At 48.6% G+C, this 13,795-nt stretch overlaps 1 protein-coding gene across 8 annotated transcripts in view; it reads left to right on the forward strand.

Moving 5' to 3' along the window:
- The first annotated feature begins 5,109 nt into the window (after positions 1-5,109).
- Positions 5,110-13,795, forward strand: part of TNIK (TRAF2 and NCK interacting kinase) — a 147,231-nt gene continuing 138,545 nt past the window's right edge. For all 8 annotated transcript variants that reach the window (XM_033069082.2, XM_033069081.2, XM_033069083.2 and 5 more), the window contains exon 1: positions 5,110-5,207. In XM_033069082.2, coding sequence (XP_032924973.1) covers positions 5,151-5,207 — 57 coding nt within the window. In that variant the 5' untranslated portion in view covers positions 5,110-5,150. The remainder of the gene's footprint in view (positions 5,208-13,795) is intronic.

Here is a 13,795-nt window from a genome sequence, read left to right on the forward strand (position 1 = left end):
TCCCAACAAGGCAGAAGCATCATGTGTTTGTAGCCCCATCTTTGCAGAACAACAAATCTCACAAGCCATGGTGAAGACACCGATCATTAAAAAAAGGGAAATCTGGAAAAATAAACATGCCAAGGAGGTTTTGGACCTGTATTGCCTCACAGGTCTTGGAGAACTCTCTATGCTTGGCTGCCACTGAAGCCCTGTGGGACCTTTGTTGTCAGCACCTCTGCCAACTGCAGTTCCAGTTTTGTAACCCCTTTCCAGAGGAGAGATGTCGAACCCTACCCACACCTCAGGATAGATTATAATTTTAAAAAACCCAAAAAACCTCACTGTTCCTGAAATGTGTCTTAATTAACGCTCAGCAATTTGCATTTGACAAAAGATAGAAGCCAGTTTCTCTTGTTCTACTGATCTGTGCTCCATGCCAGATGGGGGTGGCTTCGGGTCAGGTGTTTCCCAGACCTGGGGCTGTCTTTGGGATGCAAGGCAACCCAGGAGAGAAAAGGGAAAGAGAGAAAATAAATACCGGTTGGCTTAGGGTAGCTCAGCTCCAGACTGATCCACATAAAAAACGTATTGGGATGATAAATAATTTTGATAAAAGGCACTTGACAAATGGAGCAGCTGTTCCACCCCGTGGATGGGGCTGTAAATCCAATATTTATGGGCAGGGGCTCCCAAAGGACTTCCCTGCTGTGGCAGGTGGGTTCTGGGGAGTGCCCCTATTCTGGCAGCTCATGCATTCTGGATCTTACACATACTAATATCATCCCTGAGATCTCAGAAAAGAAAGGAGAGATTAGTATTCCTCAGAGGGACTGTGGGGACGTGGTTTGCTGGGGGCAAGGCCACATTAGGTTTTCTGCAAGCAGTGCAAAAATGAGGTTTTGATTGGTTTCTAACCAGTCACAATTGGCACATTTTAAATGACTATAAAAGACCTGACACCCTCCTGAAGAGCAGGGTTGCCCTTTAATGTTTTTTTTTTTTCTTTGTAGAGGAGGCACAAAGGAAAGAGGTTAATTGACAAAACCAAGTCGTGTATCACTAGTGTGGAGTGTTCCCAAATAGCAACATAAAAACATATTGCCAAAAGGACATGTCAGACCCCTGGTGCTATAGCCAGGCTGAGAGGAGAGACATAAGTGCCTGCTGCATCTGTTGGGGAGGCACACACAATATTACATACAGCTCTGCTTTATCTAAACCCTGAAATTTGACATTTAAATTTTAGCATTCTGGTAAATAATACAGAGGGGCTTCTAAGGGTGTGTCGTTGGTGGCTTTGGCCCACAGTGGCAGCCCTCAAGAGAAAATAAATGCAATGACAACAGAAGTGGCATAAAGAAAACCTTGTGCTGGTCCTCAGTGTTGAATGTTTTGAAGAAGAACAGCAGCTTGGAGAGGTGCTGGGGGTGAGTTAACCTCCTGGAAGTGAACCATCCCCTGTGTCTTTCCCTGTGGTGCCCCAAGAATTTGCTGCTTGAGTGCACCACTCTGTTCCCTGGTAGGAATCTGTAGAGAAAGGGTTTTCCAAAGAGCCCTTGCTGATTTTCCATTTACTCCCCCATTGCAGTGATTACAGGGGTTTGTACTTACACAATGCTTAAGTAAGGGAGTGATGAACTATTTACAGGGGATTTTTCTTTTGTATACAGCTGTAGGAAAAATCCTGGCAGCAGGGTTCATTCACGCAGTCCTGCTCTGCTCCAAGGATGAAATGGAAAAACACTTCTCTCCCTGGAGAGGAACCCACATCAGCAGGAGGACGAGCTATCAGTAAGTGATAATGAATCAGTTAAAGTGCATTTGAGATCAATAGATGTAGGTTAGTACACATGTAGCCAGTCATTTCTGAGTCTGTTTTAACACAGCTGCATGTTAGCCTAAACCTCAATTATGCATTTTACAGAGCATAAATTTTTCAGCATTCCCTGTTCAGTTTGGGCAGAGTCCTTTAAGTAGTCTTACATGGGCTAACAGTGGGGTAAACCAGCCTGGACTTAGGACACCAGAAAAACTGGGACCACGTTGTTACAGAATTATTGTGGAATAAATCATGTGTTGGGGTCCAAATGTGCTTCCTTGTTTGCTTCATTCCTCTTCTTGATCACCTTTTGAAGAATGATCCAAAGCCCAAAGCACCTGAAGCTGTTGCTAATTGGGCAAGGGCTTATGTGTCACTTAGATTTACTCATTCTACATCCACCCCCTCACAATGTAATCAACAGTGATGGCACTGTTAGATAATTAAATTTAGTTTTAGGCAGAGGTCAAGTGACCTGGATAGTCTATATGGGGGCTGATGCCCTTCAATGAGTAAATCAAAAATAGTGATCTCAAGGTCCCCCACTGCTGACAGCAGAGCTTTGGGTCATTAAGGTGCTCATTGCTCTCCAAGGCCTGTAGGAAATACGGCATTTTCCTTTTCAAATGGAAATGAAATAGGAAAAACAATGACCTGTCACAGAATGATCCCAGTGTCTGGCAGCAGACATGGAAATGGAGCTGATGAGGGATGTGGGGACTGTGCTGGGAGGGCTGTGCACTTCTCCCATGGTTATTGCTCAATGAAGGATGGGATGTGGCAACTCAATTCCTTCATTTGGCCCTGCCCATGCTGCATCTCACCCACAGCTGTGCCAGTGCTGGCTGGAGCTGGTGTGACACAGCAGGGTCCGGCTGCCATGCCCAGGGGGACCTGCCAGGTGGAAACTCAATTTCGTGCTGAAATGACTCACGGCAAAATATTTTGAGCCGGTTCAACTGAGTGCTTTGTTTTGAGTCATGGTGACTGTAATTGCAAGGTTTGTTTAGATGCTCCTGGCAGGAAAAAAAACAGTGTCCAGAGAGACACAGATAAATTGGTAAATACATAACTAAAAGAGTAACATATTGGAAACTTAATATTTTTATGGAAAAAGCTTCCTACAAAAAATTATTGCTCAGTTTAAGCTTTTCCTGCAGCCTGGCTGGGCACTAGTACAGCCCATGTAGCAGCCCTGATATCTCTGCAGGTCACTGGGTGTACATCTCCCCTCCAAGGCTCTGATTTTGCTCCAAGCAGCCTGGAAACAGCAGCCCTCTCTGGGATTTTCCTGTCACTTCCTTCTATCACTTTATGCTTTTCTTATTTCAATAATAACAGGAGGGTCCTCTACATGTTTCCCATCTCTATAGGCAGTGGATAGATAATAATTAAATCACAGCTTAGCTTGGGACTTGGCACTCGTGCTGAGGATTAGGACAATCTGTCTATTTGCAGGATTAGACGTACATACATATATATATGCATTTATTAATCCTTATGTTTTTCACAAATAATCCTGTGTGTTCTTGGATGGAAAGCACATTAGAGCAAGCCAGCATCCTCTCATCCTGTTTGTTCCTCCCTTCTCTCCCTGAGAACAATGACAGCAGGAGGAAGTCTCGCATTGGTTTGTTACCAGTTTCCAGGCAGTTTTGCTTCCAGCTCCCCAACTACAAGCGCAACATTGCAATGCCTGGGCTGGAACAGACACAGACAGCATCTGGTCTAGAAAAACACTGCAGAAGATTGGGGAGTTTGTTGAGTTTAGCATTTTGATGAAATTTACCTCTATATAGGTGAGAGAGGGCTATTGAGTGTGCACGATAAGGAGTGATGATGATTTGTAGCTGGGGAAAAGGGGTTAAATCCAGGCTGCCGTCACTGCGGGTGATGTGCAGCCCCGTGTGAATTCCGCTACCTGCCACTTGGGCAGTTCATTACTCAAAAAAATCACATTCTGCTGCGCCCTCGCAGCCCTGCGAGCTGAAACGCCCGCAGTCAGGATTAGTAAACGATAAGGCAGGGATGCAGTCCCCCAGTGCGGGCTGTCCTGCTGTTTTTGGGGAGGTTTCAGCAATTCCTTCTGGCCTTTGGTCAGTCTGTGTCCCGCAGTCCTGCCTGGTGAGGCTGCACCTCCCGCACCAGCAGCAGCACGCAGCCTCCCCACAACTGCACGACTGCTTGTAACACCATTTATTATTACTTTTTGGAGCACATCTCCAATCAGAAAGTGTAAGAAAATCCCATCCGCCTGCCAGTTGACTCATGTGTAGGGTTTCCGCTTCCCAGATCTGCATATTGTAAGCTCCTGACACAAGTTGATGTTGTAAGTACAGCTTCCATACGGTTCTCTCAAAGGCAACAGATTTTTTTGTACATATATATTTATATACGGCACCTGGTTTGGCAGGAACCACATCCGAAAAAGGGAAATAAGGAAAACTAAAAGCTGACTCTACCTAGCTATTGCTGGCTTGGGAGACGGTTTGGCCAATTCCAAACACAGCATCAATCTCTTATTCCTACTTAGGATCAGCATGGGAGTCGGCAGGGCTGGGATGGCTCCCGAGTGCCGAGAGAACAGGTCGACAACAGGTCAGCAAACCCAGGTGTGACATCTGGATGCAGCTGCACAAGGGCCAAATCTCACTGAGCATCCCGAGGAACAAACACAGAGCAGGAGGATGGCTGCTCCCCCGGCCTTGGCGCTTCCCACCCTCCTGCCGGGCAGAATTTGGGTGCAGCACCCGAACCTGAGCGGCTCTCCCTACGGGACCTGACAGGCACACCCTGGGGTGCGGGAACCCGGGCGGCCTTTCCGCCTGCCATCAGCCTGGGTGATGCCGGGCGGATCTGCGCGCTGAATGAGCCCGTTTGTGCGCTGCTGGGCGTGCTCTCCCGCGGGTCCCGGCGCTCGCCCCCTCCGACAGCACCGCTACCACCGGGGGCTCCGTCCCTTTGCCCTCCCTCGCCACCGCGGCGTGTCCCTCACCCCCGCCCGGCCCTGAGGGGGCTCTGCCCGCCCCCGCGCGGCGCCGCCCCCTGGCGGCGGGTCGGGCGCCGCCCCCGCGGTGACAGACAGGGGCGGCGCGGGGCCGTGCGGGCGCGGTGCGGGGCGGGCGCGGCGATGCGCCGCCGCCGCCGCCATCCCGGCGCAGCCCGCGGCGAGCCCTGCCTGCCTGGCCGCCCTTAGGCAGCCGCGCTGCGGGCGGAAGGGCAGGGACGGCGGCGGCGGCTTCTCCTTCCCGGCGCCCCGCATGAGGAGAGGCGTTAAATAGCGCCAGCGCCGCGGCGGCCGCCACTGCCCGCTCGGTGGCGGCGGGGCCGCCTGGCCGGCGGCGGAAATATGGCGAGCGACTCCCCGGCGCGGAGCCTGGACGAGATAGACCTCTCGGCGCTGCGGGTGAGGCGCAGGGCCGGGGATCGCGAGGAGACATGCGGGAGCGGCACCCCCCCATCCATCCATCCATCCATCCATCCACCTATGCATGCATGCATCCATCCATCCATCCACCTATGCATCCATCCCCCGATGGCGGGGACATGGGGCTGGGGATCCGCGGTGCTCGGTGTGTGTGTATGTGTGTGTGTGTGATGTGCGCCTGCACGTATGTAAATGCGGGTAGATATGCGCGTGCATGTGCGTGCCCGCTGCCGCGTGTGCGCGCACCCACACGTGTGTGCATCCGCACATGTGTGTGTATATGTGTGTGTGTGTGTATGTATGTGTGCCCGCCGCGCGGGGCTGCGGGCTCGGCCGTGCCCCCGCAGGTGTGTGCGTGTCCGTGTCCGTGTGCGCGCAGCGCGGCCGCGGGTCCGTGCGGCCGGGCGGGTCCCCGCGGCGGGGCCGGTGCCCCCCGGACACCCCCGCGCCCCGAGCTGTCCCCGGGCAGCACGCGTGGGCAGGCAGGGATGCGGGTTGGGGTGCGGGGCTGCGGCCCCAGACCCCGCTCTCCCCGCTTTCCCGGCCCCGCAGCCTCTCTCCATCCCTCTCCCGGTGTGTCCCTGCGCGCTGCCTCCTCCTCACCCCCTGCAAAACGAAGCCCAGCTTGTACCCTTGAAATGTCAGGCTCGTCAGACGTGTCAGCCTCGGCGTGGGCTGTGGCCTGATGTCCCCCCTGGTCACTGTCTCCTGTAACTTTCTTCTTTTTGTCCGTTTCTCTGTCTTGCTGGCCGTAAGAACGGCTCGCTGGGAACGAGCGGGGAGTCATTGAGAGAAGCAGCATTTATACGGGAGGCAGCAGCCAGGCTGCTCCTTGCAACCCGCTGCATACACAAATAAATAAAATCAAGCAGAATCCGCTGAAGACTTGAACAAGTGTATTTTTAGAAATATTACTTGCTTCATTGCAAGAAAAAAAAAAGAGAAGTCTATCTTTATTCACTTGCCCTAGTTTCTTTCTGGTGAGTTTCTGGTTGATTAATAGTGTAAATGATTGCTCAGCAATACACAGTGTAGATGAGATTGGACTAGGGGAACCATCTGCCTTAAAAACAGACCTGGAGCTGGTTTCCCCTCTTAGGTGGAAGGTGCCTTGGGAGAAAAATTGCTGAAGCCGGTGGAGTTAATCCAGAACAGTATAATTTGGGGGGGAGGGGGCCCTCTCCTTCTCCGCCCTCTGGTTTTGGTTTTTTTTTTAATTTTAATTTTTTTGTTTAACATCTGTATTGGGAAGTGTATTAGAACTAGGGTACCATTTCTATTTAAAACTGCATCCACACGTGCTCAGGCTGTTGGTTTTTTGGTTTTTTTTTTCTGTTTGTGGCTTTTTAATAGCAATGCACACCAGAGACAGGCAGGGTTTTGTTTTCGCTTTAGGAGGAAATGTATATTCCCTTCCTCCCCCCGAGACCCAGCGGCAGCGCCTGGTCGGTGAGCAGAGCAGTGCTGGCATTTCAGGGTAACAGGAGACAAGGAGACCTCAAACCCCGACCAACAGCAGGGTGGGACAGCAAAAACCCTGCTCCCCATGCCACTGCCAGCATGGGGCTGCTGCCACTCGCACCTCTGCCCCCTCTCAGTGCTGTGGCACTTTCCTGTAAACGATGAGAGATGTGGTGGATTGCGAGCGAGACAGGAATAGGAGCTTAATTTGCCAAGGAATAGATCTCCTTCTAAACTAAGCTCCTCCAGCACTTAGAATAATTGTTAAAGGTCGTAAATTCAGCAGATAGGGCACGAAGCGTGAATCATTCCATGGGGTCTGAATCAGAAATCAATAGTAAATTTGCTGCCTGAGCACAAAACATGGCAGGGAGGAGTAATTCCCCAAGGCTTGCAAAATTTTTATGTATTAGAAAAGAAGTGTCACATTGCTGCGGGTTTGTAGGTGAGTCTGGGTGGAGGAGATGTTGCTCCTATGGTGCTTGTGTGCTTAAAGGGGTGAGGGCTGACTCTGAGAAATGCTCAGAGCAGGTAGTGGCTCAAAAATCTGGTGAAGGGGATGATTTGTTCCCAGCAGTGGGGAAAGGAAGTGCTCAGGACGCTTATCTCTGAGTTTGAGTCACTGAAATGTTCCAGGAGGCTGGGGCTTGTGAACCACAGGCAAAGGTGTGTAAGAAAGGTGGACCTTTGACTGCCAGTTTGCCCAGTCCTTTGCTTTGGCTTCCCTCCTGCTGTCCCAGGGAAGGGAGGTGGATTTGCAGGATGGCAGTGTGCTATTGAAGGCTGAGCACAAGCAGAACTCTGCACACCATCCTTCAGTTCACTTTGCCACTGCCCACGGGCTTATGGGGTGGGATTTGTAGATCTGGGCTGGAAGGTGACATAGGAGGTGGCAGAGCTCCTGTTTTTGCCCACTGTAGAGTTTATTTTGGCCGCGCAGTTGGGCTCCACCGCAGCAGTGCATCTGCTTGATGTGCTGGAGGCTGGGCCAGGAACAAAGCACTGAATTCTGATTAAAATGCACGGCCTGCTGCATCGAGTAAACGCATTTGGGGCTGGCTCCTGCCTTCTCTGTGACACGTTTCTATCCATCACTGGGCACTGTGCTCACTGCTGTGGTACCCAGGAGTGCCCCTGTGGGTGCACAGGGCTGAGCGTGCCAGGGTAGGAAGGATTCTTAAACCAGAGACCTTCCAGTGGTGGTGCTGGTAATGAGGCTCGTTAATGTTGCAGAAAACTGTAATTTAAAACAATGAGGCCATCAAACAGGTAGTGCTGCATATTATACTGACAAGGGGATGAGATAAACTACATTATAATGTTCTTTTGTATAGGCAAGGAGATATTTTTGCTAGTCCACTCAGCATGTTTAATAGCCAGATGACCTGGCAGTGTTATTAGCAGAATAATGATTAACACGGGGATTTTCACTGGTTCTTGACAGACATATTGGAGAAGCAAATTTTTGCAATAAAATGAGAATGAGTATGAGGAGGGATGCAGTGGGCCATGGTCTGTGGTGGTAAATGCACAACTGATCCCAGTAGGAGAGAGCAGAAAGATGGGGCTGGATTTGGTGGTTTTTCCCCTGCTTTTTTTGTCTCAGTGAATGCAAGAGCCTGTCATCTCTTGCTAAAGGCAGTGGCCTTGATCCTTCTCAAATATTCAGGTCAATAGCTTTTCCTCTGCTGCATCCATCTGCAGGGCTGGGCCTCTGGCTGATGTACCAGCAGTGGCAGCAGGCTCTTCTGCAGTAGCTGCCACAGCTGGATTCATCTGAGTTGCTTTGCAAGGTGTGTGGGAGGTTATAAAAGATCTCAGGGAGGAAAACCTTTCCCAGGGAACTGATAACCCCTGGGTTGGGTCTGGCTTGGGGCCAGCAATCCTCTTGGCTCACAGCTGCTCCGTGTCTTGCGGGCAGAGGCTCGCCCTGGGCATAGGGCACCAGGCTCACCTGGGATGTGCAGCTTGGCTGAGGGTTTCCTGCAAGGCAGGGAGTGTAAAAAGAGCTTTTTGGGGAACAAGCAATTGTTTTCTTCATGTACCTGGATGTTGCTTTTGTTTTGAGCTCATTAACAAACTCCAAGCTTTTGTTATTTACTTTAGTGAAGTGCTGACCATGCACTCTCTGGAAACTGTATCCTAAAATCGTTTGTTGTTTTGGAAAAGCCTGGCCTTTAATGCTCAGGCTTGGAGAGGAGACAGCACAGAATTTAAGGAGCCAGTCGGTGAGTATTAGCTGTTGCTGGGAAGAATTGGATGAAACCCAAAAATGTCACTACTCTTCCTTTAGTTTGCTTTGTATAGAAGTGAAGTTTCAGTGGCCTTTTGTTTGCATTAGTTGATCACTTTCAATGAAGATAAAAGCTGACATGTTAAAAACCCACAAAAGTCAAACGTGCTGGCATTGTCCTGTTTCTAGAACTTTGTCAGTTTATGGCATATTTCAGCATCATTAAAGATTTAGGAGAAGCTCTAATGGGGGATAAGCACTGCAAGCCACCACTCAGGAGCATTACTCTGGCAGCGTTATTTTAGGTTTCTTCTTCCAGCACCTTTTTAAAAAAACTCTATAGCTGAATAGAATTTGGGCAGCTTTTGTAAAGGTCACCTTCCTAAATAGAAAGAGGAACAAACTTGACTTGAGATGACTTCTAGAGATTAAAAAAAAAGGACATTAAAAGCTTATTTTGCTGTGTTTTACATGATAATACTACCATGCAAAATTTTGAGCAGATGTTCAACAAATAAATGTATATATTCAAAATTCCTGAGGAGAGACACTCTCAAGAGTATTCCTTCAGGGATTTAATCTGTGCTCTTCCAGTATCATTCAGTGCATGTGTAAGTTATGAACCATGACAGTATCCATGTACTTTGTCTATTTTGGAGCCTTTTGAGTTCTAAACCATAAAACTTCACAGCAGAATACTGGTCTCTGAATCATAGAATCATAGAATGGTTTGGGTTTGGCTTACCTAGTTCCCAAACCCCTGCCATGGGCAGGGACACCTTCCCTTGAACCAGGTTTCTCCAATCCCTGTCCTACCTGGCCTTGAACAATTCCAGAGATGAGGCGTCCACAGCTTCTCTGGATTTTATGTTGCAGTGCATTGCTACTCACTGAGAAAATAATTTATTCCTAACATCTAATCTCAATCTTTGCTCTAATTTAAATAATCCCAAAGAGATGGCAATGTCCAACTCCATTCCCTGAGTCATTGGTGCAGATGTATCCTTTATGCACCTATGCATGTTCTTGTGTGTACTCATGAAAAGTTAGAATGCAAAAGGGTGTGTGTCTTGTGTCAGATCTTTCCCTGGGGTTGATTGTGTTCTTTTCTCTGCCTTTTGGAGTCGTGCAGCCCAGCTGCTGCTCTTCTGCAATTGCTCTTCAGCACTGGTTACTCTTCCTCATCTTTGCAGTTCTTCCAAAACACAGCAGTATATGGTGTTTCTGAAGGTGTGGAGAGCTCTCTGTTCTCACTAGTGTTCCTTTGCTGGGCAGCCATAAAAATTAATAATTTGGAGTGAATTTATGGGAAAATATACACTTGAGCAGGCTGAAATTTCAGCACAAGGTTTTGTTGAATCAGGGTGTGAAGCAACAAAGAGCATTTGATTGGTGTGCATATTTAAAATAAAGTGTCTGTTTTTAATCCATGTGACAAGGAGGAGTTAGAGGAGGTTTTTAACCTTGCTACCTGAAGGTAGTTTTTATCTGCCAGGCTTGTAGATATAGTGGTACTGTCTGTATGGGGTGAGGGAGGAAATAATTTCCATTTGATCTGTATGTAAATCCCCATGGATAAATCACTCAGCTATGGAAGAGGTGTCCTTGGAAATCATCATTCGTGTGAGGCCAGGTCAGGCAAAAGCTGTGATCACCTCCTGGGCTCAGCTCTGAGCTGCTCCCTGCAAACCCTTGCCTGGCTCTTCCCAATGCACCCTTACCCTTTGCAAGGGTAATTATAGACACCAGTGGGAGTTCTGTGCCTCTGACCTGCAGACCAAGGACAGGGTATTGATCCCTGCCTCATTTCTTCATGCCTCATATATAAAGGGGGAGAGTCCTGCTAAATTTCCCGTGCTTCCCCAGGCAAAAAACTACCAGCAGGCAAAAGGGTACACGGTGTGAAGAAACAGTATTGACAAAGCTCTTGTGCCTTGGGGTGTGGAGGATGGTGTTGAGGGTTCAGGACCCACCACCTGAAGGTAACTGCTTGCCCTGGGCTGCCAGGGGAGCACACATGTTGTTTTCCCTTGCTGCCAACTACAGAAGAGACCAGGAGCCTCCTAGAGTGAAAGGCAGAGCAGCATTCTCTCTCCCAGGACTTTGGCTGATCCTTTCTCCCTGTTGGCTTTTTTGGCCCTGACTCCTCCATCACAGGAGGTTTCCACTTGCTGATTCTCAGGTGCCTTCTTTGTTCCCTTTCACACAGTTATTAAAGCAGATTAAAACCCACAAGCCTAAGTGATGGGTAGCTCCATTGAGTGAGAGGTGTGTTTCCCACTTGGAAAGCCAGTAGCTTTAATTTCCTCTCCTCAGCCCCCTTCTCCTGTCCTGTTTTGTTGTAGCTGCACATTGAAACTGATGGTCAGTCTGCTCTGATCTCAGGAAAACAATTTACATAAGTGAGATTTGATGTTTTCCATGTAACTAGTTTTTGATTTCTAAAGGAGTGCTGGCTAAGGAACATGGTCCTTGGAAAATGGATACTCCCCCTCTCCCTGTATTCCTCCTCCATGGTTGTTGCTAGATGAGCCCTGTGAGGGGCTGAGCATCCCCTTCCTACTGCAGGATGAGGATGCCCAGCACATCAGCCCCCAGTCCTGGGGAGCTCCTACAATGGCTCATTAGTGAAAGGAGAAGAAAAGCCACCAAGGTTGGAAAAGAAGTTTAGTTGGCACTCAGTTCCATCTCTCTGCATGCCTGATTTTTATTTTCTAATGGCCGATGAAAAAACCTTTCCCTTTGATCCAGAATGTCACTTTTCTGTGTTAATTTGCTGCAGTGCTTGCCAGAAGTTCAAGGTTGTGTGTTGGTAATAAATGATGGTGATCAGGCAGGAGCACTGGAATGGCCAGATTGGATCCCAGCTCCTGCTTCCATCTGAGGGGAGCCAGCAGCATGTTCTACCCCACACTCAGAAACTGAGTTAGCTTAACCAGAAGGTGTTCCCTTTGCTGTGCTGTGGGTAACCAGCTCTGCTCTGCCACAGGAGCCCTGCCAGACACTGATGGCTTCATGCAAACACCATCCACTGCCATTCAGGGAGGTGCCACCTGGGCAGGTGACACTATCCTGTCCTTCCTATGGATGCACTCAGGTGAAAACAGCCCTGCCCTCTGGCAGGCACAATCCCTGCCTGGTTTGTGCAGCTGTGAGCAGTGAGCTGCTCCTCTGAGCAAAGCCTGAGCAATGCAAGTTCAACATCCTCTTGGTTCTGACGCTCCTGCTGCAGCGAGGGCGGGTGTTTCTGCTTGCCTGAGTGCACGTGTGGTTTTCAGCTTCAGAGTGCACAAAACCTTTTGTTAGAGTTTTTGCTTGTTCCCTCCAGCAGTGGCATTTCAGGGTGCAGCAAGTGTTGCTTTCAGAGCAGTAAATTGTTCCAAAAGCAGTGCTCTTTAAAAGCCGGGGGTATTGCTTCACATGCATATTCCTTTATAAGCTAACAAGAAAAGTAAAAAATTTATGTGGCTGACAATCTCTTCTCCCCTTCCTTTTAAAAATTCCCTTTTCTCCTAATTTTGAAACTCAGCAGGAAAAAGCCTACTGCCAGCTGAGTCATGTGCTTAATGCATGACAGAAGTGACTGTTTGGGATCATGCCCTTAATCTGCTGGATGGTGACTTTAGGATGCATTGGAGGTGGTAGAGCCTTTACTGAGGGAAAGATCTCACAGCTTGAGCCTAATAAAATGTGTCTAATAACTGCTGTAGCATGCTATAGAAATACAAGAGATCAAAGCTTCAGAGGCATTTATTTTCATAATTTGTGGGTCAGATCCTTGCAGGACTAATTGGGTGCTGTTTGATGTCCAGGCAACAATAGAAATCTCCCTGTACATCAGAATATATTTGTCTCTTCCCCTTTCTTTCATACAAAAAAGCTTTTCATACATAAAAGCTTAGTGTGGTTTTGAGATAAACTGGCAAAAGTGAAGGTGCAGATCTCCTCCCTACCTCACTGCAGTCTTTCTTAGCAGTATTAAAAGGGTAGTGAGGCACAGGAACAGGTTACTCAGAGAAATGGTAAATGATCCTTGCACAGAAGTGTTCAAGGCCAGGTTGGATGGGGCTTGGAACAACCTGATCTGGTGGGTGGCATCTCTGCCCATGGTGGGGGATGATCTTAAAGCCAACCCAAACCATTCTATACCTCAATTACATTGGGGCCATGTAGCTGATACAGTGACCAAAACAAATACCCGCTGGCCAGATGTTGATTGTTTGAATCAACATTGGTGCTTCAGGAGCACTAAGCCTCAGGTTGCTGCCTACTGCTCCCCAAGACATGAGCCAAGATGAAACCAGAGAATGAGCTCTGATGGGGCAGTTCAGTGCATCTCCCCAGCTGTGGCTCACTAATTGTGAAACTCCGGTGGTATCTCAGCACTGTGGGTGATCACCCCCAAAACACAGCAGGTCAGATATGCTGTGGGCTTTGCAGAGCACTCACAAAGGTGTTTTATATGTGTTAAAATAATGTATACAAATATAAATAAAAATAAACATGACTCTTAATTGTTCCCTTGAGTGGAGCAGGACGGTGGGTGTGGCTGTGAGTGGCACAGCTTGTGTCCTTGTACCTGGCACATAGACCTTCTTCAAAACAGACCAGAATTTTCCAGGCTACTCATTCATATGAGAGATGCCAAAACAGCCATGAAACATGGCTGGAAAGGAAGTGGCAGTGCCCTTAAACTCATGGGGTTTGTGTTTGTCCCACTGAATACTCATGGTAGATGTTTGGGGAAGGGGCTTCTCTTGTTTGTCTGCAGGTGCCACCATTTAGGGAGAAAAGAAAGGTGGGTGTGTAAGGAAAATGTTTTTGGAGACGAACCAGAGACCAACACAACGAAATGAAAAGGACTTTAAATGCA

Source organism: Catharus ustulatus, chromosome 10 (assembly GCF_009819885.2).
Source record: "Catharus ustulatus isolate bCatUst1 chromosome 10, bCatUst1.pri.v2, whole genome shotgun sequence".
In the NCBI taxonomy this organism is placed as follows: Eukaryota; Metazoa; Chordata; class Aves; order Passeriformes; family Turdidae; genus Catharus; species Catharus ustulatus.